The 24,000-nt window shown below is 34.4% G+C and overlaps 1 protein-coding gene across 4 annotated transcripts in view; it reads right to left on the bottom strand.

The window, feature by feature from the left end:
- Window positions 1-24,000, bottom strand: part of ebf2 (EBF transcription factor 2) — a 51,674-nt gene that overhangs the window by 12,178 nt on the left and 15,496 nt on the right. For all 4 annotated transcript variants that reach the window (NM_131418.2, XM_087251240.1, XM_087251241.1 and 1 more), the window contains one exon: window positions 1,396-1,477. In NM_131418.2, the coding sequence (NP_571493.2) occupies window positions 1,396-1,477 (82 nt within the window). The remainder of the gene's footprint in view (window positions 1-1,395; window positions 1,478-24,000) is intronic.

Below are 24,000 nucleotides of genomic sequence, written 5' to 3'. Positions count from 1 at the left end.
TATTTGTTTTATTTCGGCTAGAATAAAAGCAGTTTTCATTTTTTTTTTTAATGTTTTAAGGTCAATATTATTAGCCCCTTTAAGCTATATATTTTTCGATAGTCTACAGAACAAACCATCATTATATAATGACTTGCCTAATCACCCTAACCTGCCTAGTTAACCTAATTAGCCTAGTTAAGCCTTTAAATGTCACTTTAAGCTAGACGTGTCTTGAAGAATATCTAGTCAAATATTATTTACTATCATCATGGCAATGATAAAAGAAATCAGTTATTAGAAATGAGTTATTAAAACTATTATGTTTAGAAATGTGTTGAATAAATTTTCTCTCGTTAAACAGAAATTGAGAAAAAAATAAACGGGGCTAATAAATGAGGGGGGCTAATAATTCTGACTTCAACTATATATACTGTATATACTGCGATATTGATGCTCAAACAATATATTGCTCAGCCTTACGCTTTGAATCATATTAATGAATGCAGTATATTTTTGAAAATGATAACTTATTGCAATAAAAACTTAAACAATCACATTTATAACACAGTGAAGATCATTGCTGAATACAGTAGTCAAGCAGAATCTGCCTTTGCCTTGAATTGCCCTGCATCCGTCCTCTATCTGTCAGGTGACAGTGTGTGTGTACATTTTAAACAACATTACAGCATTTAATAATTTAATTTCTGCTAGATTTTTTGTAGATTAAGAATAAAACACATGAAAAAAAGCCAGCTTTGACCCACTGGCCCTAGTTTTTTTTATTCATAAATATTTCAGCTGTTTGACAGAGCAAGGACGTTTTTCAAAGCATTTAAAATTATTTCTTATTTTTCTGTCATAATCGTATAATACCTTGTCAGTGGGGTAAGCAAAATATTCTAATGTCCAAAAGAAAAACAAGACTGTTTTTCTCAGCCCAATGGCAGATTATTTAGCTTGTCTTAAGGAACAACTTATTTATTAAGTCATTCATTTTTCGTGAATGTGAGTTTTGCAAAAATTTGGGTACATTTGTCTATATATGTACAATATATAGAACTACTGTACATTTAACCACGGGTATTTAGAACAGGGGTGCTCAAACCCATGCCAGCATAGGGAGAACATGCAAACTCCAAACAGAAATGCCAACTGGCCCAGCCGGGACTCAAACCAGCAAACTTCTTCCTGTGAAGCGACTGCGCTAACCACTAAGCCACCATGCCGCCCACAACTCATTTAATTTTGTCATGTTATTTCTGAAAACAAGACATTTTTTGCGTGCATAGAAAATGCTTCTTGATTTATGAATGTTTAGATATTTGGACTGGAAACAAGATAAAAACCTAAGTAAGAAAATAATCTCTTTAAAAGCATCCCACAAATAGCATTAATTATATAAGATGAGCATACCTGAAATCTCCTCATGTCTCGGGGGTTTCCTGCCGTCTTCAGACAGTTCTGATTGCACTTCAGAAAAAACTTCAAGAAAAATCTGAGGGAAACAAAACAGAGTGTTAACCCAACAAGTTTTATTCAAGAGGAGTTTTACTGCAGAGACACTAGTTCTGTTTTCATTCAGCATATGGTTTGCTCAATAGCTATATATAGTCAAAGTCAAAATTATTGGCCCTCCTGTGAATTTTGTTTTCTTTTTTAAATATTTCCCAAATGATGTTTATCAGAGCAAGGTGTTTTTCACTATATTTCCTATTATATTTTTTTCTTCTGAAAAAAATCTTATTTGTTTTATTTCAGCTAAAATAAAACCAGTTTTTAATTTTTATTAAACCCATTTTAAGGTCAATATTAGCGCCTTTAATTGTTTTAAATTGTCTACCGAACAAACCACTGTTAAACAATGACTTGCCTAACTAACCTACACTGTAAAAAGTGAAAACTTAATTACTTTGACTTGTTAAAATTAAGTGATTTAAGTTCGACAAACCTAACTTATGACAGTTTTTAGTAATAAATGAAGTTAGTTCTTTTAGGTTTAACATGTTTTAGTAATTTATTTAAGAAAACAAGAATGGAACAGTACAAACAGTACAGTACAAATCATTCAATACAATATTGTTAATATAATAATAATAGTAAAAATACTTTTATTACAGTACAAATAATTCCCTTCCCATATTTCCCTTCCCATGTTAATATAAAAATAATACTTTTATTATTTGTTTCAAATACAAGTATTTCTCATTATTGATATTAAACAATATTTATACTTGCCATAAATAAATTATTTAAACCTTTTTAAAGATAAAACAACTAACTTTATTCATTAATGAAAACTGTTATAAATTTTGTCAAGTCAAAGTAATTTGTTTAAGTTTCCACTTTTTACAGTGTAACAAACATAGAAATTATTTTCACACCCCTTCATGCAAATAAAATATCCTTTGCACACTCAAAAAAATTACGTTTGTTTAAATTACTTATTTAAAATGAGCTAAAACAACTCACTTCCTGGGTTATTTTAGGGACAACTTAATTGCTTTAAGTTCATTGCACTTCAATTTGTAAAAACTAATAGGTTAACTTAATTAATTTCAAATCAAGTGAGTGAAACCCAGCATTTTTTTACACTGCATTTTTATAACAGATGCGAAACCAATAGCATGTAATGTATTAGTACATTATAAATAATATAATGTCACCATTTTAGCTGTTGTTTTTCTATTTTAGCTGGACTTTTTTTAAATAAAATAAACTCCATTGACATTGCATTGTCATGGCTCAGGCTTTTTGTACCATTCTCTTCACTTTACTATATGGTAAACTTTTAGCTCTTTATGAAATGATAGACCCAGCTGCAGGCGTATGGGCCCAGCACACATTAACATGCATTAGTCACTCCCCCACTCACTTAGCATGCAAATCTCTAAGCCTCACTGCCTTGCACCTTCTGCCATGTATCCATTCACTGCATCATAATTAGACCCATCTTGCATAATTAATTAGGACTCTTGCGAAACCTCGCAGCTTCAGCACAGCACCCCTCTCAGCTGTGTCATAAGGGAAAGTTTAATAATAACAATGTCAGTTTTGCACTGTTGTGATATTGAGATTTAGTAATTCATGTAACAGCGGGCCAGTGGTAATTAGATGTGTTACTAAGGAGATTCAGAAAGAAAACTGATCATTTTATTGGAAAAATAAACTTTAGATACTTCAATTGTTCCCTAAAGGTTTTATTATGTCGTTATTATTTTTTAAGAAATTGCTGCTTTAATTTTTTTTTAAATAAATTGACTACTAGAAAAAGCAGTTTGTTGTGTAAAAACAGTGGTCCAACCAAGAACAAACCATATTAATTAATCATCGTGATGACCGGTGAAATGTTACTTTGGGATACACTTTATTTTAAGGTGACGTAGTTACAGTGTAATTATTTATTTAAGTGCTGAGTTATATTAAGTAATTACATGTACAGTTGATATCAGAATTATTAGCCCCGTGGGTTTTTAGGGGTTAGATGTTTTGTGTTTTTTGAAAACACAATATAAAAAATATAGAAAAATATATATTTTATATATACATATATATATATATATATATATATATATATATATATATATATATATATATATATATATATATATATATAATTTATTCATTTATTTTTATGTGTGTTATTTAATTAGTTGAATTATTTTTTGCAAGAAACTAGAGAGGTTGTAATATTTGCTGTAATGCTGTGCAATGCAATGCAATGAATATCTAAAAAAAAATAATAATAATTTTATAAAAGCAAAAAAAAACATAAAAAGGATTAATTAGCCCCTCTGTTACCCCCCCCCCCCCCCCCTCATTCTGTTTAATGACTCTGACTAAATAACTAATAACTGATTTCTTTTATCTTTAGTGGAAATTACTATATATAATTACTATAATATTACTATTACTGCTTAAAAAGCAAAATAGTGTAACATTACAGAAAGGGTGTACTTATATTTAACAATCCTCATTACATTACCATCATTCTGAAAATAAGAATCATCACACTTCTTTTTAAGCCTTGCATTTACTCAAAGTTGATTAAGCTGGTCATGTAAATATATATATATATACATGGGTGACGCAGTGGCGCAGTAGGTAGTGCTGTCGCCTCACAGCAAGAAAGTCGCTGGGTCGCTGGTTCGAACCTCGGCTCAATTGGTGTTTCTGTGTGGAGATTCTCCCTGCGTTCGTGTGGGTTTCCTCCGGGTGCTCCGGTTTTCCCCACAGTCCAAAGACATGCGGTACAGGTGAATTGGGTAGGCTAAATTGTCCGTAGTGTATGTGTGTGGATGTTTCCCAGAGATGGGTTGCGGCTGGAAGGGTATCCGCTGCGTAAAAACTTGCTGGATTAGTTGGCGGTTCTTTCCGCTGTGGCGACCCCAGATTAATAAAGGGACTAAGCCGACAAGAAAATGAATGAATGAATGAATACATACATTTGAAGTTAGAATTATTAGACCCCCTGTATATTGCTTCCCCAATTTCTGTTTAATGGAAAGACGATTTTCCTATTAGTTTAATAACTCATTTCTAATCACTGATTTCTTTTATCTTTGCCATGTTGACAGCACATAATATTTGACTAGATATTTTTCAAGACACTAGTATTTGGTTTAAAGTGACATTTAAAGGCTTAACAAGGCAAGTCATTGTATAACAGTGGTTTGTTCTGTAGAATATTGAAAAAAAAATGCTTAAAGTGGCTAATAATATTGACCTTAAAATAGTAAAAAAAATAAAATAAAAACTGCTTTAATTCTAGTCGAAATAAAACAAATAAGACTTTCTCCAGAAGAAAAAATATTATAGGAAATACTGTGAAAAATTCCTTGCTCTGTTAAACATCATTTGAGAAATATTTAGAAAAGAAAATTCACAAGAGGGCTAATAATTCTGACTTTAACTGTATGTGTATGAAGAACAACTAAATCCCATTAAAGCCAGACAGAAACAGAAAGGCTGAGAAGGAGGCTGTTGACATGTCAGATTCAGAGGCATCAGTCATCATTGTTTCCCCTTGTCCATCTCACCTCCCTCCCGTTCACTCTTACAAAAACAAAACAGTGTCGCGACACCGCGGCCGAGCCGAGGGGGAAGGAGAATTAGGAAACCAGATGTGCAGCATCCAAACACTGACATGCTCAAAGTTTCAGCAGCAATACATCAACCACTGTATGCCACATGTGAGTGTCTGTGTGTGAGTGTGTGAAATTACACAGAGATTCAGCTTCATATCTCAACAACAGCACAGGTTAACCCAGGAAAAAACAGAAACTTCCAAAAAGAAAAATGCCTGATTTTCTGACTTGAAATCCCCCCCATATATATATATCCCAAACGCTGCTTCTTATATATTATACCTAATTTTGTTCTTATGACAAAAGGTAAGAAATATTAAAATTCTTGAAAATATTGTTCCAAAAAATCATCTTAAATAACTTCTAGCACTAATAACTAATAATATTATGTATTAATACTACTAATAACTGATAACGTTAATAAGTATTAGTACTACTAACAACATTTTCTTAAACATATGCATGCATGTATTTATATATACATAATAAAAATCGGAAGTAAACACACACACACACACACACACACACACACACACACACACATATATCATGTATATACAAACCTTTATTTTGGGTGTGATAAATCAAGATTAATCTGTGCCCAGCACTACTTATAACATCTAATAGGTGAACCAGTTTTTATCTACACTGATGTATGGTTTGTTAAAATAGGACAATATTTAACAGGAAATAACTATTTTAAAATCTAAATATTAAGAAAATCTCCTTTAAAGTTGTCTATATTAAGTTATTTGCAGTACATTATACTAATCAAATTAGAGCTGTACGATATAAAAAAAATGACATTGCGATATTTTTTTCTCTGCGATATACTTTGCGATATATTTCTGATCTAGTTATGTCAGATTTATTAATGTAGTGAATCATTAAATTTTTATTGAGCAAGTGTAATATTTATTAATATTAATAATTTTAGTTCTTATTTTCACCAAGGTGCTGCTGTTTGGGGTCGAATGACCTGCAGGCTGCATTTTGCTCACGAAAAATAAAAGGAGCGAGGCTGCGGCAAAATATTGAATAAAAAATGTGAGGCTATGGTCAAATAAATAAATAAAGTGTGACTGTTTAAAGTGCAAGCAGTTAGGGACACCGGCCCTCGCGGCCAAACAATGGATCGGCCCACTGGGAATTCTCCCGGTCCTCCCGATTAGCCAATCCGAGCCTGCATCTCATCTAAACACGCATGACAACTAAGTCAATGGAAAAGCGGTTGTTCCTTGCGCCACCTGGTGGCTTTTGCGTCAAGCACAGAAATGTTTTTTTTTTAATGAAAAAGAGGCGTATACAACCGCAGTAAAGTGCGTGACTGCGGCTGACAAATTGCAGTATTGCGCGTGAAGAAACGTGCATTCTCAGTAGCCATACCTGTAACAGATATAACACAACAGAGCAAATATTACAGTGAAACAGTGCCTTATGGTTTTCTCGGAAGAGTCTAACAGTATTCAGGTACAGAAAGGGAATAATAAAATGTAAAATAACATTGGATAATCTTCATCGTACAAGTAATTCAATGAAATTAATCTTTATTAAACACTTAGCTATTAAAATGCACTTTAAACTCTTTTAAAATACAGTTACAAGCCTTAAAACATTCTATTATGATCAAATTCTGCAGTGTCTCCATAAATCTGATGTGTTTTGACCTGTGGATTCTGATCAACAATAATCCCAACTCAACATGGGATATCTTGTGATGTGACTATTGCTGATGCAGATTACGATATCGATGCAGAAGCCATATATCATGCATGCCTAAATCAAATACTAAATTATAATGTTTTTACGGTAGAAAATGTACACAATTTTTTTATAGAACATGATCTTTGCTCAATATTTTAATGATTTTGCCATGAAAAATGAATCATTTTGACCTATAAAATGTATTTTTGTTTATTGCCGCAAATATACCTGTGCAAAATAAGACCGATTATAAGCTTCCTTCAAATTATCTTATTGAATGGTACACATAAAGGTTTGTAACCACTTGAGGGAGAGTAAATAGTGAGTAGATTTTCACTTTTGCTTGAGGGAGAGTAAATAGTGAGAAATGTTTATTTTTTTGCATGAACTATCCCTTTAAGAAATTCCTGCAATGAAGTTCCACGTAACAGACTCATTATAAGCAATCATAAAAACACAAACAAACAATTAAAAGCCATGGATTGCGATGTTGTGTGTGAGAGGGTTGCGGGGGGAACCTCTGAGGAGTTTTGGGTAGCAGAGGTTAGTTAGAGCCGGTCATAAATACTGCGGGCTCCCAGAATCCCATGGCAGACTTTGGGGCCAGACTGGTGGAGGGGTTAAACAGGGCACGTTCCCAACCTCTGACCCCACTAACAGGGCACACATAGAGGCTCTAAAAATCAATACCTCCATCACCACATACCACACCGGGACCTTTCACACTTGCCTCCACAACTAAGAATAATAAAAGCAAGTAACCAACACCTTGGTCAGAGCTTCTGACTATTTTTTTCTTGTAAATGTTATCGTGAGATGCTTGTGAGAGCTAAGTTGAAGGCACAATTGTTATTTATAAACTAAATAATTATTAGCCCTCCTGATTTATTAGCCACCCTGTATATTTTTGTCCCGAATTTCTATTTAACGTAAAGAAGATTTTTATTCAACAATTTCTAAACGTAGTTTTAATAACTCATTTCTAATAACTGATTTCTTTTATCTTTGCCATAATGACAGCACATGATATTTGACTAGATATTTTTCAGGATACTAGTATTCAGCTTAAAGTGACATTTAAAAGCTTAATTAGGTTAAGGAGGGGTCATTAGGCAAGCCATTATATTACAGTGGATTGTTTTGTAGCGAAATTATTAAAAAATTTGTTTAAGGGGGTTAATAATATTGACCTTTAAATATTTTTTTTAGAAAAATTAAGAGCTGCTTTTATTCTAGCCAAAATAAAACAATCAAGACTTTCTCCAGAAAAAAAAAAATATTATAGGAAATACTGTGAAAAATTCAACTCAGACTCATTCTGAAAATGTACCAATATACACATTTCACAGAGGCCACTGTGTATGCTTTTTGAGATCTCAAATTTCTCTTGCTAGTGATTTGGGCCTGCTGTTCTCACGTAAATCAACCAAACCGATGTCGACTGACTGACTGACTGAATGACTGACTGACTGACCAACCCTCCTCCTTCCCCAAACCCCACCAATAGAGTTTTCAAAAGCATAGATTGACCAGGATTTGATCATTCTAAAGAGACTTAATGCAGCCATATGTACTGCTGGCTACATAATTCGCGATCTCTAGAAACATAAATAGGGCTATGTTTTCAGAATGAGCCTGTGTTGGAAAAAATTCCTTGCTCATAATTTGGGAAATATTTAAAAATGAACAAAAAATAAATAAAAATAACAGGAGGGTGAATAATTTTGACATAAACTATGTACTTATATTTTATTATTATTTATTTATTTATTTATTTATTGAATTAATTTATTTATTATATTTATTTTATATATGTGTTACACCCAATAACTTGCCCTGCTGATTGCCATAAATGTGCCAGATGACCTAAAAAAAAAGGCATGTGAATAAAAACTTAATTTGGTGATTTTATTCAAAAATAAAATGTAAATAAATAAAACAAAATGAAACAATGTAGACAGATTTTTCAGTATACCACTTTAACCACTGCATCAAAAAAACCTTAATATCTGCAGTAATTTGTATTGTAGTAAACTAAGTTGGCCATAGAGTATGTATGTGAATGGGAGTGTATGGATGTTTTCCAGTGATGGGTTGCACCTGGAAGGGCGTCGAACTGTATTCAGGTATACAGTAATTGAATAATCAAATGTAAAATAAAAATGCAAATGTCTTCTTTTTATAAACAATTTAAAAAATAATCGTTGTTCATTTCTCAGTGATACAAAAGGGTATGTTTTCTTCGTCACGCTTGCAAATTAATAAATTATAATCCACTCAATATTGTTTATACCCGCGATGTGTCTTTTGTGAATGATCACATTGCGATAATATTGCTGATATATTGTGCAGCCGTATTGCTCGGCGTATCGAAGTTTGCGGGTGCAAATATTTAAAGCAAAGCAATAAATGAAATCCGTGCGCAAGCTTTCATCTTTGTGGGAAAACAAAGGCAGGATAATCTGCGTGACTACAAGAGTGGCAGACAGGAGAAGAGAAGGAAAAGATGTCTGCTTAATTAGCCAGTAATGATAGGATCTGACAAACAACATCTGTTTCCAAATTGGAAGTTCGTGTGTGTGTGTGTGTGTGTGTGTGTATGTGTGTGTGTGTTTGGCTATGGATTGAATGGAGGATGCCAGCACTGGCTTTACTGACGGTCTCACACACACACAACAGCTTGATGTGCATTTCAAGAAGAGTGAAGATGAGAAAGACGTATGTAACTTTCATGAAAACATGCTTTGAGTGCCTGGATAAACTGCTTTTGTGAGGCTTTTGTGTGTTTGTCCAACATCTATAAGAGAAAACGCACAATTATCAGCCCTGCAACACACTCAGACGTGCTGGCTTAAAGTGCCGGGCGGTCAGAATGATCCCTCCGTCTGATAGATAAATTGCTGTGGTATATATGGGTTTGTATGTGCGCCTATCTGTAACCGCGTGTGTAGTTGTGCATGTATGTGTGTGTGTGACTGCGTGTCTGTGACTAACTGCGCACGTGTGTCTGTGTATATGTATGTGTGCTAGTTTGTTTGATGTTATTGTGTTTGCGTGTGTCTGTGCGTGTGCGTTTGTGCAAATGTATGACATCAAAACTGTTGGTTGTGATTGTGTTTGTGTGTGTGCGTGCATGTGTGTATGTGTGCATGTATGTGTGTATTTGTGTGCGACTATGTGTGTATGTGCATATGTATGTGCGATTGTTGGTGTTGAGGGTGTGTGTGTGTGTGTCTGTGTATGTGCATGTATATGTGTGTGTGTGCATATGAATGTGTGCATAAGTATGTGTGTCTGTGTGACTGTGTGTGTAACTGTGTGTGTGCGTGCATGTGTTGCGCATGTGTGACTGTGCAAAGTGTGTGTCCGTGTCTACATGTAAGTGTACGTGTGTGTGTGTGTGTGTGTGTGTGTGTGTGTGTGTGTGTATGTTTGTGCATATACATATGTGAGAAATTGTTGGTTGTGATAGTGTGTGCATGTATGTGTGTCTATGTGCATGCATTTGTGTATTTGTGTGTGATTGCGTATGTGTCCATGTGTGCATATGAATGTGTGTGAGACTGTTGTGATTGTGTGTGTGTATGTCTATGTTTATGTCTGTGTATGTTTGTGTGTGTGTGTGTGTGTGTGTGTGCATGTGTGTGTGTGCGTGTGTGCGTGTGTGGGTGTGCATGTGTGCATGTGTGTGTGCGTGTGTGTGTGTGCGCGCGTGCATGCGTGTGTGTGTGTGTGTGTGTGTTTGCGTGCGTGCGTGCGTGCGTGCGTGCGTGCGTGCGTGCGTGCGTGTGTGTGTGTGTGTGTGTGTGTGTGTAAATGCATTTGTGCAAATATATGTGAGAGACTGTTGGCTGTGATTATGTGTGTGTGTGTGTGTATGAGGATGTGTATACCTTCTATTCCTCACATGTATAGTAATACCAGTAAATTCTGACCTTGTGGGGACATTTGTCGGCTCATAAATCATACAGAATTGAATATTTTGAAAATGCAAAGGGTTTCCACTGTATGTGTGTTTGTTTGTTTGTTTGTGTGTGTGTGTGTGTGTGTGTGTGTGTGTGTGTGTGTGTGTGTGTGTGTGTGTTCGCCTGTGCTTGACTGTCTTAAATTTCACTAATGAGTTAATGATGCCCCCTGCTGCTAGTCTGGCCCCTCTGTTTGTTTGTGTGTGTGTCTGCTTAGTGGTGATCTGGAACAGATCCAGAAGATCTCATCCTCCATGGTCAGTTCTGTATGCGCTCCACACAAATAAGCTGCTGGATTTATGATATTTTTCAGAGGGCCCGGATTTGTTTAAGTGACTTTAATTTGATGCTCCCTTTTAAACATTTTGTTAATTATCAGTATCTTTACGGTCCAATGCTAATTCTATATTGGACTCCTAGCCCTTCCCCTTGGCCCTTGAAACAGAGTGTGAAGAGTGTAATTTACACCTAAGGAATGGGACAGCACTACAACACCAGCACACATCATCATATGTCATCGCGATCTTGTGCTTTATATAAAATCGACGACGGCGACTGCTGTAGTTATTCCAGTTGTGTTATTTATTGGTATTTATCTGCAGGAAATCACTGACAGCAACAATGTCATGTTATCTTAGCAATCTAATGTGGCAATAAGCTCGTAACTGTACTGTGTAATTACACAGTGGCCATATTCATCTACGTAAACACATAAAAACAACATTACCATTTTAGCAGACACTGTAAAAAGCTCATTCCCAGCCACTAGAACTTTCTGACAGGGTATTCGACTGTCATCCAGTGAAAGGATGTTGTTGAACTGCTATACTGGAGTTATTATTATGGATTATACACTGAAAACCCTAATAAGGAACTGAGTAAACTCATTGCCTCAATTTAACTGAGTAACGGAGTCTCCCAAAACCTGCATATTTATATTTATTTAACTTGCCAGTTTGGTAGGTTATACTTAAATTGTTTAGTTCAGTGTCTGTGTGTGTGTAATTATATACTATGAATTTTTTTTAAATAAAAATAAGTAGCTATTTATTCCTATTATGGTGAATAATTATACATGAAGCTGTTTTCTGATAAAAAAAAAAAGACCTTGCACTAAAAGATTGCACATATTAGAATTTTACAGTCGAGACTACATTAAAACTACCTCTGTTTTTCAAAGGATTAGTTGTGATTTTGACAACCCAGGCTCATTGTGGAAACATAGCCCCGCGGATGATTCGAGCAGTTTTTGTTTTCGTGAATCCGCGAGAGGCCGCTGTGCGCGCTTCTTCGCATCTTGAACGCCTCTCGGGAGCGCGCGCCGTTCACGCCCGCGCTGTTCTCGCATGAAAAGTCGCCGGAGGCCGATGTAGAGTGACTGTCCGTCCGTCTGACTGACTGAACGACTGAACGATCGACTGGGTGGCCTGCCAATCGGCTGACCCAGCTGCCCTCCTCCTCCTCCTCCTTCCCTAAACCCAAGCGACGATTTGCAAAAGCCGTCCAGAGAAAAAAGCAAAAGCCCTCGTCCGATTTTGACCGCGTTTTCGGATCTCGCCGGGTTCTCGCCCCGTCGCGAACTCGTTCGCTTTTATTTTTTGGATTCTGTTTTTTATCTTACCTGATTTCTGGAACCGCTCTTCCCCGGACTCGATCCCGGTCGTCGCCGTGGCCGGCTCCTCCTCCCTCCGGACCTTCGCTCCGCCGACGTAACAAACTGGTTGCGGCGGGAAAGCCCTCCACACAGAGGTTAGCCGTCAGCCGACGAGCGCGAAGAGGAGGTGTCACACCACCCTGCAGCGTTCGCTCGATAAAAAACAAAACGCGGCCATTCGTACCTCCAGCCACGTAAATCACGGTCTCCAGAAACGTCCGGGGGGCTACGTTTCCAGAATGAGCTTGGGTTGCATTTTGAGCTTACTATACTTGAAATCTTAAGTTTATGCATTTTTATTGTATACAAGTTAAATTAATATATATATTATACTCATATTTGTAAATTTACTAAATTTTTAAGTAATGTTCAGTCAACTTTACTTGATTGTTTAAGTAAAGACAACATTAGGGTTTACAGTACTGTACTTATTTTAATAGCTTTTTTTTTAAGCATGACGGTAAAACACAAACGTCGTTATGAATGTATTAAAACATGTGCTTGTTTGTTGTATAAATTCTTAATAATGGCAAAAAATAAACATTTTTGCATCTCCTTGCCATGTTGCTGTTGTAGCTGGGGTTTTCTGGGTAATTTTCGCACTCCTTGGTTATTAGCGTTTTCCTGGAAAATCTGTTTCAACGGCTATCAAGTTAAAGAGAATTGGGACACCCTGAAACCTTCACAGAAACGTGCAAAACTAGGGGTAGGGGTTAAGGGGAAGGTTAAGGTAGCATTCAGAAGGAAACAAAAAGCCAGCGAAAAAACTCCATACAGAGGAACATAAACACCTACTGCCAGCTAGTGTTTGGGTACTACACAAAGTACATCCAGGCTAGGGATATCACAACCGCTTCAGGTTACGCTCTTCACCATGCGCACACACCCTGCGCAGTGAAAGGGCGTGGCCAGCGTCTGTCATGTTATAGCAGAGAAATCCAAAATGGCATCCAAATGCTGCTATTTCCACAGAGCTTGTTCTGTTTCTGTATTTGGGCCTCCAAAGGAGACGACACAAAGAGAAAAGTGCTTACAGTTTAATTTTAATTATGTTGCAGAAATTTATAAACAAGATTTTGCTCTAGCTTTTGACAAAAGATTTAGCTTAAAACACCTCAAAGAAGAAGCAGCTTTACTTATAATAGCAGAAGCTGTGGATTGTGAGCCACAACCTGTAAGTATTTTACATGCACAGTGTCTAGTGTTATTGGTATGTTGTAGCGTGTACGTAAACAAGGATGTAAACAATGGGAAATGCTGTTTGGCACCGCTAACAGTTTAGCTACAAGTCCATATTTATCCGTCAAACGCTGTAAACACTCACAATCTTCCCCAGCGCTGCAGTGTCTCTCTATGCGGATGCTTTCTCTGCGTTCTACATCTCAAATAACGAACTCACAAAAGATATGAACGTCTCATTTTACTCACACATGCTTATAACGCGAATATATGTGTAAGACACTTGTCAGGTGTTAGTTTAAAGAACAGTTGTGAGGTTCAGCTGTGTTCTCTTCATTTTCTGTCTAATTCAGGCTCAAACTGATACGGCTAACAGCTACACTTACTGACAGTATTTACACAACAGAGGTAAAGCATGTGCTAGTACAGGCGTGATGCTTCCTGGTGACCTGGAGCCAATCCACAAATCACAGCACATTATGTTAGCTGACCAATCAGAGCCTCTTGAGGGCGGAACTAGGAAATATGTTGTTTTCATGTTAGTTGAGCTGTATATAATCAAAGTAAGGTATTTGAAAAAATAACATATTTTTTCTATAAATGAAGCATGAGCATTGCTTTGCATCTTATGAACAAAAGCAAGCCTTAAAAATCACTCTGGACCACCCCTTTATGTATAAAATACATTACACCTATGCAGAGTCCTCATAAAGCACCAAAAACCCAACATGTGCAAGCGCATGTGTGTGTTTGATGAATCTGTCAGGCCTCGGGTCAGGGTTGATCGGGCTACTGACAGCTTCTCCGCAGGCCCGCTGTGAGCCCCGTCAGTCTCTTTCTTTCTCCCGCTCTCTCTCCTGTCTGCATGTGTACACATTTGCTATGGATTAGCCACGCACATTAGGCTTTAGCACCATAGGCAGCACTGTTCCTCACACCGAATCATGCCCAATCAATTGAATTCGAAGCAGATGGACTGTATTCACCGAGCAGAAAGCACACATTTCAAAGATGATCCAGAGAAAGGGGATGCAAAACGGGGGATCTGTTTCAATGCTGTGTAATGTTTTGTTTCTCGTTTTAATTGATTAAAAAATTAGTTTTTTGTTTCGGCAGTTTTGTACACTAAAAAAAAATGACGTTTGTGGTTCACTCAAAGTATTTTCACTGCATGTTCAAACTTCTTATTTAAAATGAGCTGAATGAACACAATTCTTGAGTTTTTGGGAAGCAAGTTTTTATGTTCAATCTACTTACATTTGCACAAACAAGAAAACTTAATTAATTTGTGTCGGGACAACATGAAGCAATTTTGTGGAACCCAGCGTTTATTACAGTGTACACTGTAAAAAAACAAAGTTGACTCAACTTAAAATTTTCAGGCAACAAACTTCAGGACATTTTTGAGTTGAGTCAACTTGCAACCCGATTACTTCACTTGACTGGATTTAAATTGAGTAAACTCAAAAATGTCTTGAAGTTTGTTGCCTTAATATTTTTAATAAGTTTTTTTACATTTTAGTTTTTTTGTTTTGGCAGTTTTGTACATAAAAAAGACGTTTGTGATTCACTCAAAGTATTTTTGCTGCATGTTCAAACTTCTTTTTTTTAAATGAGCTGAATCAACACGATTCTTGAGTTTTTTGGGGGGACAACTTAATTTTTATGTTCAATCTACTTAAATTTGCACAAACAAGTAAGTTAGCTTAATTAATTTGTGTCGGGACAACATGAAGGAATTTTGTGGAACCCAGCGTTTATTATAGGGTACACTGTAAAAAAACAAAGTTGACTCAACTTAAATTTTTCAGGCAACAAACTTCAGGACATTTTTGAGTTGAGTCAACTTGCAACCCAATTACTTCACTTGACTGGATTTAAATTGAGTAAACTCAAAAATGTCCTGAAGTTTTATACAGTCAAAATATTATGTTTGTGGTTTTCTACTTTTGTCGTAAATATCAAAACTACCTGCCAAACTGATTTACTGTATGCGAGTACTGAATATTGTGATAATAAATTAGTCGATTTTGATATCATTTTTTAAGTTATACATATTATAATAAATTATGGAGCAGCAAAGTTGGTAGCAAACCAGCGACCTTCTTGCTGTGAGGTAGCGAAGGAAACCCACGGCAACACTGGGAGAACATGCAAACTCCACACAGAAATGCTAACTGGTCCAGCCGAGGCTCAAACCAGCAACCTTTTTGCTGTGAGGCGAAGCAAGAAGCAAGAAGCTTGAAAAACTCCATGATGGTGTTATCAAGACTTTCAAAAATTTAAAATAATGGCTGTTAAATTACAGAAATTTATCAGAAATTTAAAATTAAGGAATTTTTGTAATGTAATATTTGTTATTTTATGTTATATTTCTGTATTTTAACGGCCGTTATTTTATGTTTATTTTTCCAGCATCCCAGCTGCCGGAAATAAACCATTACAAAAAACTGTCTATTGGACCCACCTTCATTTTTTTTCAATAAGAGCTTGTGTGGCCATTGTAATTTGAAGACTGTAATAATAATAATAATAATAATAATAATAATAAATAATATACAAAATACTAGTTTGTCATATCAAGACATATAACAAGCAGTTTTGCAGTTTTGTAGTAATATTAAACACAGCTGTATAGTGCAAACAGATTTCACATGTACAAATCATTTAGTTATATACCTATAATCTCTAATTAACAAGAAGTCTTGCAGATTCACCGAAAAAAAACAACAACAAAATCTGCAAATTTGGACTGAATTTTGCAACTGGAATTGTAAATAGGCTCAAAAGAGCTATTATTATTATTTTATTCCTTTGATTTACAGTGAACACTCTCTTTGTTGGATGCTGTTGCTGTGTTTTTCCTTCAGAATCAGTTAATTGTCTTTCTATTGATCCAATAGTTTTGCTCTCCCCTGGGTTTTATTAGCAAAGTGCGAAGGGACAGATGGTACCGTTCCTATTACTGCGTTTTTTTCTTTTCTTTTTTCCTCTTCCTCAACAAATCAGAGTGCTCATTGTGCAGAGAACTAGAGATGCAAATGACATGCTTGTCAGAGCAGTCTTTAAAACAAAATCCCCGCATTTGTTAATGACGGTTTGTTTTATTTAATGGGAACTTTATTGGCTCTCAGGTTAACGGCAGTCAGAGGTCCAGTGTTTGCTGTTATGGTTGTTGCTTTCTTCATTGTAAAAATATATATTTTTATTTCATCATGTTTTCCCAACACAAACCACTGAAGTTAACTTAATTGTTTTTACAAATTTAAGTAGGGTGAACATAAAAGAATTAAGTTGTCCCCCAAAAAACTTAAGAATTGTGTTGGTTCAACTCATATTAAAGTTTGAGGAGGCAGCAAAAATCTGTCTGAAATCAGGATTTAATTTACTCAAAGGAACATTAGTGATATAAACATGCAGTATAGTAGTGCATTTGTTACTATACACTTCCAAAAATGCAGGGTTTCACACAATTCATTCATGTTGTCCTAAAATAAATCGATTAACTTAACAAATCTAAATAGATTGAGCATAAAACAATTACAATATCCCCCAAAAAACCCTTAAGAATTGTGTTGTTCAACTAATTTTAAATAAGAACAAGCAGCAAAAGTCATTCTGAAGTTAGGATTTCATTCACTCAAATTAGCATTAGTGATATAAAGATGCAGTATAGTCGTGCATTTATTACTATACTCTGTCAAAGAATGAAGGATTCAATACGATTTATTCATGTTGTCCAAACATAAATTGATTATTTTAACAAATCTAAGTGGATTGAGCTTGAAACAATTAAGTTGCTCCCCAAAAAAACCTTAAGAATTGTGTTGGTTCAACTTGTTAAATAAGTAGTTTGAACAATCAGCAAAAATCTGTCTGAAATCAGGATTTAATTCACTCTAATTAAAATACATTAGTAATATGAACATGCATAATAGTGCATTTATTAGTATACACTGTCAAAAATGCAGGGTTCGACACAGTTTATTCATGTTGTCTGAACAAAAATCAATTAAATTAACAAATCAAAGTGGATTGAACATAAAAAATTTATTTGCCCCATAAAAACCTTGAGAATTGTGTTGATTCAACTCATATTACATAAGTAGTTTGATCAAGCAGCAAAAATCATTCGGAAATCTGGATTTAATTCTCTCAAAGGAACTTTAGTGATATAAACATGCAGTATAGTAATGCACTTATTACTATCAAAATGCAGGGTTCAACACAACTTATTCATGTTGTCCAAACAAAAATTGATTAACTTAACAAATCTAAGTGAATTAAACATAACACAATTAATTTGTTTAAAAAGGCAAGCTCATTTCAGCTCATTTGGTCACACTTTACAATAAAGTTTCATCAAGTAATGTATTTATTAATATGAATAACACCGTAAAACCCAACAGTCAACTTTATCAAATTAAATGAGTGTGGTTAACTCAAAATATACTAAAAGTTTATCCTACTCATTTGAAAAGAGTTTGAACTCAGTGTTGGAGGTAATGAGTTAATTAAATACCTCATTACTTCAACTTAAATGGAGTAAGTTCACAGTACTCAAATAGATTAGTTGTTTTAACTCAAATTGTTTGTAGCTATCGGTTTCCTCAAATGGTTTGAGTTGCCTTAACTTATTGGGTTTTACTGTGCTCAAATTGCTTCGTTTACTCAAATTGATTAAGTTGACAGTACTCATTATAGGATTAGTTTTTGAACTTAAATTGTAGCAATCGGTTTCCTTAAATAGTTTGAGTTAACTTATTGGGTTTTACAGTGCTAAATTGCTACGTTTACTCAAATTGATTAAGTTGACAGTACTCATTAGGATTAGTTTTTGAACTTAAATTGTTTATTGTAATCGGTTTCCTCAAATATTTTTGAGTTACCATAACTTATTGGGTTTTACAGTAAACAATACTTGTACAGCATTAATTAATCATAATTCAACATCTTAAATAATTTGTGTTGGGGCAACATGTGTGGAACCCAGCATGTTTTACAGTGTAACGATAACTAACATGATCAAATACTGTAACAAATGTATTGTTCATTGTTTGTTCATGTTTGTAAATGCATTAACTAAGTGCATATGCATATTGTGTGCTGATTAAAGAAATGACGCAATATCTCACGCACTGTTACTGACTTTTGCGAATAGTTTTGATATTTACGACAAGAAAGTCCAAACAAATAAATGAGCATAGCCATCGATCAGCTTTATTCCAGCAGTTGCCTTATTCCATTGCTAGGATTATACCATATTGATTATTTTGTTTGCTTTAACCTGTATAGATTGTTTCTACCAAAGCATCCATGGGATTGATCCTCCTCCTTTTCAACAGTTCTTCTTCAACCCCCACTAGTTTGCATCCATTTATTGAACTGACTGGCTAAGCCTCAAGCTGTTCGCCATACAGATGTACATTTAGGTTAAAAGAAAAGCTCACAGAAACCTCCTTCTTTGCTGATAAACTCATACATATCACTCTTACTTTGCAAAACTGACCCTAATCCAGTTTATGGTTTGCATAACACTAAAAATCTGTTGTTTCTAGTTTATTTTCAGTGTTAAGAATTAAACAGTTGAGCCTGAAACAGTCCATTATTATTGCACAAATTTAGCATTTTTAATGATATAACATTGAGTGACAGCTTATATTAAAATAAATAAATGTAAAACATGTTTGCTACACTAAAAAAGTCTTGCTGACTTATTTTGTTTTAGTTGAATTAAATTGACTTTTCTAGTCATCTCAACTCATATGAATTCAACTGACTAAAATGTTAAGTTAAACTTTGCTAACTTAAAATATGCAATTGAAACCTGATCAACTTACTAAAATATACCAAAGTAACATAAAAACATTTGTTGTCATATGCTTTTAAAGTCTACACACACAAAGGCTGGGTTGTTTAGCTCAAATATGATACACCTTTAACTGAAAAGTTGCATTATTCATTCATTTTCCTTCAGCTTAGACACTATTTCAGAAATCACCACAGTGGAATGAACCGCCAAATGTTCCAGCATATATTTGACACAACGGATGTCCTTCCAGCCACAACCCAGTACTGGGAAAAAAGTTGCATTAAAGTAATAAAAGATATAGACATATTTATGCATGTTTATTTATATTTACTTATATAAATACCCATATTTAGGTTGTTAATATTGACAGACACAATTCTTTAAATACTAAAAAAAAACAGTACCATATTTTACCCAAATTTTATTTGAAATAAGCCAATCCAATGATTTTATTAGACTTTTTAGTAAATTTTGTTGTTAGATTTAGCTCTTTCTATGGTGCAAATTAATACATTTTCTATTCTACACACGTGCAGCTTTTTGTCAACATACACTCTAAAATGTTGGGTCAAATGCTCAAACCCAACCTTTGTTTTTAAAAATAATTCTTTAAAGTCAATTGAAAAAAAGTAGCCCAGCATTGGGTTTATGCAGACTGTATCGATTTGTGTTGGGACAACACGAAGGAATTGAGTTAGTTATGGAAAGATTATGGGTCACACTTTACAGTAAGGTTTTATTAATAAATGTATATATTAGCGTGATAATCCTAGTTCAACATTTACTAATGCATTATTAGCATCCAAATTAATGCTTGTTATCATTAGTTAATGCACTAAGAGTTAACATGAACTATCAATAAACGGGATTTTCATTAACTAACATGAACAAATATTGTATTAATAGTATTGTTTGTTGTTTGTTTATGTTAGTAAATGCATTAACTATCATTAACTAATACATTAACTAATACAACCTTATTGTAAAGTGTTATCGATTTATAAAACAAATTGAATACAAAACAATTAAGTTGTCTTAAAATACAAAACAATTAAGTTGTCTTAATAATACCTCAAAAAATGAACATAAAACAATTAAGTTGTCTTATAAATACCTCAAAAAATTAACATTAAACTATTAAGTTGTCCTAAAAATAGCCCAAAAATTTTACGTAAAACAATTAGGTTGTCTAAAAAATACAAAACAATTAACTTGTCTTAAGAATACCTCAAAAAAAGAACATAAAACAATTAAGTTCTCTTAAAAATACCTCAAATATTGAACGTAAAAAATTAAGTTGTCTTAAAAATACAAAACAATTAAGTTGTCTTAAAAATACCACAAAAAATGAACATAAAACTATTAAGCTGTCTTAAAAATACCTCAAAAATTTGACATAAAACAATGAGGTTATCTTAAAAAATGCAAAACAATTAAGTTGTCTTAAAAATACCTAAAAAAATTAACATAAAATAATTAAGTTGTCTTAAAAATACCTTAAATATTGAACATAAAAAATGAGGTTGTCTTAAAAATACAAAACAATTAAGTTTTCTTAAAAATACCTCAAAACTTGAACGTAAAACTATTACGTTGTCTTAAAAATACAAATCAATTAAGTTGTCTTATAAATACCTCAAATATTGAACATAAAACAATTAAGCTGTCTTAAAAATAACCATATTTGATGCATCGTTGGTTTAAAAAAAGCCTAGCATTATTTTGCAATGTATCCCAACCAAAATATCCCTTCATATTTTACCCTTCAGCCAATTTGGAGATATTTTAAAAATTGCAGCATTTGTCTAGAGGATGCACATATAAATGAAGCACACGAGTGGTATTGATCAGTCATGGATTGTTGGATTGACCATGTTGGTCTTTCGGTCAATTAAATGCTAACAAATGCACACAAAAAGACGTATAATTATACACTCCAAAAAATGCTGGGTTGTTATAACTCAACATTGGGTCAAATATCCTCAAACCAAATAGTTATGTTAAAAATACAATGTAAAAATGTCCAAATTTTCCATATTTTGTGATTTTTCTGTTTATTAGGGGATGTTTATCTCTGCTCTGGTGACTTTTGATCTTGAAAATTCAAACAAAGTGACTTTTATTGACATTTTAGTAAATAATATAGAGAAATATACCTGTAAAATAGCAGAAAATCTACTGGAAGTTTATTACAAGGCTTTTGTAGCGTAATATACAACACCAACCCACACAATATATCACTTTTAACTATTATAAAAGTCACTTTTCACACTTTTGAAGGTTGAAAGTTGTTAGATGAAAGAATACAGTCCCATAACGCAATTCAAAAGCATAAACAAATGGGTAAAAATAAAAACATGAATCACAAAATACAGAAAACTGCTCCTTTTTTTTTACAGTGTGTCTAGTTTTGTTTTACTTGATGTCCAAATTTGACTTAACATTGGGTCACAACTACCTAGTATTTCTTTATAGTGTACAATCCAACTAACATAACACAAAATAGAGGACTGAATGGGAAAAATAGTATAACATATGGAGAGGTAATGATAAACAGTTAGGTCATAAACTCCAGCGGGAGCCAAAGGGAAGACGTGTGGAGCATAATGTGACAAAAGCCTCCGTCAGGATCAGCTGAGGGCTTTTCTCTCCCCTTCTGCTAATAACTGGATTAGAAAGGGGGTGGAGAGACAGACAGACCGAGCAGCAGGTCCAAACAAAACGGACACAGATTAAAAAAGGAGGGGGTGTAGGTGCTCTGGGATCCCCAATTCCCACAAGCATCAGGGAGGTGTCCTGATGAAGCTGACTAATTATATCAATATTAGGAGGCCAAACTGTAGGTGGCAGGGACTAAAGGTTATTAAAACCAACTAAAAATAATAATAGTAATATTAATAATAAATATAAATAGCTTAAATGAAGCAGATTAATTGATCTTAAGATAAAAAATTAAGATTTTGACAAGATCAAACCACAAGAATTTGAGTAAATAATGCAATAAATTTAGAGAAAAGCTACACAAATCAGTCCTTTAGGCTTAATTTATGTAGTGGCTCTCAGTCTAGTGTTTGCTGCTGTTGCTTTATTCCATTTAGTCAGAATTTATGTCACTCAAATTAGTAGTATAAATGTATTTTTTAATATACAATATTTATCATCAACATTCAGCACTTACATGCTGTACAATTTATGACAAAAAAAGTAAAAAAATAAGTAAATGAGCAAAGCAATCAATCAGTTTTATTCCTGCGGTAGCCTTAACCTTTTGCTAAGATTATACCATATTGATTATTTTGTTTGCTTTAACCCCTAAGGTTTGAGAAAAGCCTTCATTTTAGGCCGCAGATATAAAAACAGTGTCTTCTGAAAAATAAGATTCTGTTCTCCTTTTTAGTCTTTCCAATACCGAATGGTAATTATGTAGCTAAGGGAAGATGATAGGTTACCGATCCACCTACAGTATGTTGTACACAATATATCAATTTGTCGTCAACAATTAAGGCAGCAGATAAAACCAAAGTGAAACATTCAGATCATGTATTTTGTGTATATTTTTATTCTTCCAATGGGACATTGTTAGTTTAAACCTGATTCATTCCTTTAACTTTTACATATTTTTTTAAAAGAAATGTTGTTTTTGTTTTGCATAATAAAAATTTTTTTTTTTTTTGCTTGAAACCAGAATGTTAGTGTGCAGAACACATACGTCAGTTTGCATGAACAAACTGCAACCTTTGCTCATTGGAAATATGTTGTTGCATTATGTTAAATATATTGCTCCTGGTAGGTTTCGTTGCAAGTTTCATATAAGAAATCCACTAGAGGGCGCTGTCTACATTCTTTTTTCATATCTAAAATATGTGATTTAGGGTATGATTTGCTATATGTTTCAGGCCCTGAACACATGAATGTGTATTTTCAAAACTGCACTTTTTACTACACGGCATCGCTGTTGGTTCACATAAAAACATCATGTGTTTTCTGAAACTCCAGGTACAGTGTGGCCATGTGAACACTACAACCAGGGTTTTTGCCTTTGGCTGGGTTCACATGTTTGCACTGCTTGTAACGTCTGTTACCACATTTGCATTGACTTGTCTGCAAATAACTCATGCAAATACTTAATTTTCCATTTGGTGTGAACCAAGCATAAAAGTGTCATTATTGCCCCTTGCTGGTTCGGCTTGCCCTTAACAATCATCACAGCGCATTTTGCCGTTTTCATGTGGAATGAGATTTTTTGAAAACAAAACTCCATTTATAAAACTACCTGTGCACGTGTTGGCGTAGAGATCCTTCTTGTGCACATCCAGTTGAAGGCAGTGCTTGATCACCTAGCAAACCACTCAGCTAAACCTTTCTCTAAACCCAACCAATAGTGTTCTCAGAAGCAAACGTAAGAGAAAAGTGCACTGCAATCACATGATTTTACGTAGTTTTTGTCTCTTTTGTCAAACCCGAGCACTCTGCATCACAAGTACAATACCATACAAGGTGAGCTACTGAGCAAACTGACCACATCATAAAAGTTGTCCATATAAAGATAGATAGGTGAGGCAAATGTAAAACAAAATGTTTTGCCATCATACTGCTCTATAGCGTTCATTTTAACCACAA

Source organism: Danio rerio, chromosome 5, assembly GCF_052040795.2.
Source record: "Danio rerio strain M-AB ecotype USA chromosome 5, GRCz13ab, whole genome shotgun sequence".
Lineage (NCBI taxonomy): Eukaryota > Metazoa > Chordata > Actinopteri > Cypriniformes > Danionidae > Danio > Danio rerio.
The sequence above is the reverse complement of the archived record's forward strand: the minus strand, read 5'-3'. Positions and strand labels throughout refer to the sequence as shown.